This window comes from Chrysochloris asiatica, unplaced genomic scaffold (genome assembly GCF_000296735.1).
Source record: "Chrysochloris asiatica unplaced genomic scaffold, ChrAsi1.0 scaffold00079, whole genome shotgun sequence".
Taxonomy (NCBI): domain Eukaryota; kingdom Metazoa; phylum Chordata; class Mammalia; order Afrosoricida; family Chrysochloridae; genus Chrysochloris; species Chrysochloris asiatica.
Window position 1 is genome coordinate 1,668,461 of NW_006408597.1, and position 5,302 is coordinate 1,673,762.

The 5,302-nt window shown below is 40.4% G+C and overlaps 1 protein-coding gene across 1 annotated transcript in view; it reads left to right on the forward strand.

Moving 5' to 3' along the window:
• Positions 1-5,302, forward strand: part of MLH3 (mutL homolog 3) — a 44,085-nt gene that overhangs the window by 12,667 nt on the left and 26,116 nt on the right. Inside the window, exon 5 of the mRNA XM_006865604.1 lies at positions 1,518-1,589. Coding sequence (XP_006865666.1) covers positions 1,518-1,589 — 72 coding nt within the window. The remainder of the gene's footprint in view (positions 1-1,517; positions 1,590-5,302) is intronic.

Consider the following 5,302-nt stretch of genomic DNA (forward strand, 5'->3'; position numbering starts at 1 on the left):
AAGCTTTCTATGGTGATATTTCTGGCTATTCCTTTCTCTCCCCCTCAAGTGTCTATTTTACAATGGTATGCCAGGGAAACCAAGATTCAAAAGACATCTTAACATTGTTTCCCTCCTTTTACCCATTCAAACCATGCCTCAATCCCTGTTTCCCAGAGCCCTGTTGTTCCAAGGTTGTGCATACGTCATTATTTACCTCTGTCCCACTTAGCCTATGCAAACCTGCTTAACTATTCCCCCATCCGCCTTGTTCTTCCACTCCCCTCCCCCTTCTTGTTTATTATTCCCCTCCCTAGCACCCAGACTATCTTGTGTCTATTCCCTGCCCTGTACTCCACCTTCCCTCCCTCCCATCACCGCACCCCCCATACCAATAACCAGCAAAGAATCCCCCCCCCCACACTTTTAGCATGGGTTCTTTTTATTAGTTTTTTACAGTAATGGTCTTATTCAGTATTTCTCCTTTTGCAAAGGTTAATTTCACTCAACATAATGTCATCAAGGTTCATCCATGTTATGTGGTGGCTTACAGCTTCCTTGTTCTTCAAAGTAGCATAATATTTCATTGTGTGTATGTTTAAGGTTACTTTTGATGTATAACATGGTTTCAATGATTTGGACAGATCAGGGCAAACTAATCTAAATTCTGAAACAATTTAAAAATACATTTAGTTTTACATACACAAACAAATATGTTGCAAAAAGATGGAAAATACATACTTTGAACTACTAGGAGTAGATACTTTAGAAGTGAGAAAGGGGATGAGTAAATGGGGAATTTGACTCTTTGCTTTTTATATTGTTTGATTTTTTTAGTAATGAGTATGTATTTATGTGTTCTCTTTATAATAATGTTAGGTGCTTTTGAGTTGATTTAGATTCATAGCAACCCCATGTGACACAGTAGACCTGCACTATAATTCTGGGAGCACTGTAATTCTGGGAACACTGTAAAACTGCACTCTAATTCAGATGTTTCTCCTGCTACAGAGCGGCTCAGTAGGTTCAAACACCAACCTTTTGGTGAGCAGCCAAGCTCTTACCCATTGTGCTACCAGGTACCAGGGTGCCTTTTTATAATAATAAATCTTAGTAGTGGTTCCAACGAACTGTTTAGCCCTCAAAGCCTAAAATATTTTCTAACTGACCTCTGGTCTGTAGTGTAATAGAATTATACTCTTCGGAAATTCAGGAATAGCTTTGAAATCAAGATCAGCTGATCTTCTGTTGTACCAAATTTGAATCAATATAGCAAAATCAGTATTAGGAATGTAGGACTTTAACCTTGTATTATAACTGAAATAATGATGAGCTGATGAGTTTTTCAGCAGAAATAAATTTGTTATAATTTTCCCCATAAATTCAATTTTTTAGGAAATAAAGGTGTAAATTCTTACTATCGAATATGTATTCTGTTATGCTCATGTTATTAAAGTAACCTCTTTCTCCCTCAGTATGTCATGATTCTTTTAATCTTGATCTGAGTAATTGAAATCCAATAATCCCTACTAATCTAGGTGGAAACCTGCTAGTATTGGTGGACCAGCATGCTGCCCATGAGCGTGTTCGTTTGGAACAGCTTATTATTGGTAAGGATCTGTTTGGGACTAGAAAATATTTGAAAATCCCCAGCAAAATTCGTATACCTGAAAGAGTTTTTCTCACTTTGACTGTTATATTTGTTGTTGTTGTTATGTGCCGTGGAGTCGGTTTCAACTCATAGCGACCCTGTACAGGGTTTCCGAGGCTGTAAATCTTAACAGGAGCAGAAAGCCTCATCTTTCTCTCACGGAACAGCTGGTAGTTTTGAACTGCTGACCCTAAGGTTCGCAACCCGATTCATAACCACTGCGCTACCAGAGCTCCTTTTGACTGTTAATATATGTATGAAAAATTATGCCCAAGTCTCTGGTTTGACCAGTTGTAACTGAGAGAATGTAATAATAGTTCAATTTACTAATTCAAACATTTGGGCCTACTTAAATAGTCAGAAGTATATTTGTCCTATATTTGTCATCAACTCAGCAGTACCTAAGAAGGGCAACTTTACTATGCTATGCAGCACAAAGATTTGCCTGTTTAGAATGAATATTCTTCTTTTTTTAAAAAAACTTTTTGTGAATTGAATGAAGATTTACAGACAAAATCATCGGTTTTACATTGAGCAAAGCAAACAATCTGTTTTATCTCAATGGTTGCAATCCTCTTCAAGCAACAGTAGTTATCCCACTTCCTCCTTAAAGGTTCCTATTTCCATTCTATCCACCTTCCCATCCCTTCTCTACTTTGTCCTTAGGTAAACATCGCCCTTTTGTTTTGATTGATTGTCTGTTCCATCATTCATAGTGAACATACCTTACTAGTGTTGTCCCCCAGTATACGCATCTGATAGTTGGTTGGAAGTTGGGCCATGAGGATGAGTTCCTTTCCAGACCTGAAGGGTGGTTGATGGTCATAGTCTTAGGTTCCTCCAGCCTCTTTCTGACCAGTAACCCCAGTCTTTAAAAAAAAAAAAAAAATTTAATAATTTTAAATTTTATTCCACATATTCTGCCGTTCTATCTGGAAGCTTCTAATGTGATTCTTTCAGAGCAGTTGGTTGGTTGTAATAACTGGAAATCATCTAGTTCTTCTGGTCTTAGAGTGGTGGAGACTAATGCTCACATGTTCCATTTCTCTGTTGGACTAACCATTTCCAAGCCTCTTCAGTTCTCATCACTCTTCTTCTGATGAAAAATTAATAGCTGCACCTGAGATGGTCACTTTTAAGATCCCAGACACTGCTCACCCAAGTAGGATGTAGAGCATTGTATTTGGGGGACTATGTTATACCAGTTGACCTGACACTATGGTCCTGAGCCCCCAAGCCCAACAACTCATTGCTTTAAGATGTTTGGTAGTATCTAAGAAGTTTTCATCATTTTGCCTGCTGTATGTTCCACCACATTCATAGTTGTATTTGCAGGAAAGATAAATACCCATATACCTAGATCCTCTTTCAAACTCTAACATATTTGTGTGATACATAAGCATGGCATTGCAGGATAAGCACTTGACTGCAAGGTCAGTTTGATCTGCAAGATTGGGGTTCAGACTGCTCCACGGAAACCCTATACAGGGGTCACTATGAGTTGGAACCGACTCAACAAACTTACCACCACCACCACATAGCTCCCACTCTTCCTTTCATACACATTAAGGCTGAGTCGCTGTCCATGTCTCTACCCGAAGAACATTGTTGTTCTTTCAAGATTGTTGTGTATGTATCACTATTTACCTTTATACCTTTTAGCCCTTGCATACCTTCCTGTGTCTTCACCTGTCTTCATCATTCTTTTGCCAACCTCCCTCTTGTATATTGCACTCCCCCTACTTGTATATTGCCTTCCCCATTATCCAAGTTAACATGTGTCTACCTTCTAGCCAGTGAACTATTCTTCCATTTTAAAAATTTCTGTTAGTTTTTTTGTGGTAGTGTTTTGTAGTTTTCTTTGTATAGGCCCTTTGTTTTTCTGGTTAGATTTATTCCTAAGTATTTTTAGGTAGCTATTGGTGTGGCTCGATGGCACTTAACAACACCAACAACAATTTGTGTGGCACTGTGGGTTAATGCTCTGGACTGCAAAGTCTATTTGAACCACAAGTTTGGCAGTTCAAGCTCACCAGCTCCTTGGAAACCCCATATAGGATTGCTATAAGGTGGAACCAACTTAACAGCACACAACAACATTGTAAATGGTATTATTTTCCTAATTTCCTTTTCAGAACTGTCTTTATTAGTATAGGGGGACCTAACTGATGATTGCATGTTGATTTATTCTTAGGCACTCACCAACTTCTTCTGTTGGGTGTTATCAGGAGATAAGCTTGTGCACTGTACTCGGTTCGCTGTTTGTGCAGTTCAGTATGTGTTAGCAGATGTTGGTTGTTGTTGTTTATCTGGGACATAGTAGTTGGTATTGGCTCTTGCTCCATCGTGGAGAGTATGGTTGTGACTAAGCCGTACAGACGCAGTTGCTGGTTCCTGTTGGGTGAGGCAAAAAGAGAAAATACACATAAAAAAAGAAGGAAAACTAACACAAGCCAACAAACAACAGTGAAAACAGAAAATAGTAAAGAGAAAAAAGGTAACAGCTAGAAAAAGAATACACACACAAAAAAAAAAGAAAGAAAAAAAAGCTAGGAGGGATTGAAAAAAGAAGCAGAAGCAGCTGGGAAAGAAAAGCAGCAAAAGTAGAAGAAAAAAGATGAAGGGAAGATAGAAAGTTTAGAAAGCATGAGGGAGAAAGAATAATAAACAACAACAACAACAAAAAACCACAACAGGGCAGGAGCCCAACACAGGAGAAAATTCTGGGGTTTCCTGCCAATGAGAATTTCACCTTGTGTGTGGGTAAGGGATGAGACAGTTACACTGAACCCTAGATGAGTTCCTGTAGGGCTAGGTGTTACCTGTTCTGAGGCCCCAATCCCGAAGTAGTCCATGCAGCCCCCAAAGCAACTGGCAGACCAGGGCATATCTGTCTTAGAGGGGAACTAAGTGTGTGAGATCCCTCTAGACCAGGGCTGACCAGAACTGGCTCTGCAAGTCCAGAATAGGCCACACATGAGTCCAGGTGCTGGGGTTGATACTGCTAGCTCCCCACACACTTTGATGTAACTTTGACAGCCTGGAGGGCAGGAGCTTCCTTGGGAGTGTACACAGATGGTAGCTTGCCACATCTCTGGTCACCACAGTGATGTGGGATACAGGAAAACAAAACAAATTTCATCCCTTTCTCTCCACCAATAAGCAGTATGTCTCTGTGCCAACTACTGCCTTCTTGCCTTCTGAGTCGCCCATGAAAGTTCAAGATGGCCACACTGCAGCTGGCTGGCCTGTACAGATCTCCAGCTGCTTTCCTTTTTTTTTTTTTTTTTTACCTCCCCCATGCATCTGATCAGCTGCTTTTCCTAGTGAGAACTAGTCCAGGGCTGACCAAGGCCAATTCCACAGATCTGGAACAGGGCCAATGCAGACAGATCACCTCTCCTTTAATGGAGCCCCCAACTGTGGTACCTGGAGGGTCGGAGCATCCCTGGGGGTGTACGTGGGTGGGGACCAGCCTCACCTCTGGTCACCAGGGGAGTATACAGAAAAAGAAAAAAAAAATCGCACCATAATTTCTACAAGTCAGAGGTATGTTTCTGTAATGCCAGTATGTTTTCTAGTTTCTGAAGCTGCTCACAAAAGCTCAAAAAGCTGCACCCATCTGGTGGGCTGGCTCTGGTCACCAAGTCTCCCTTTTTTTTTTTTTTTTTT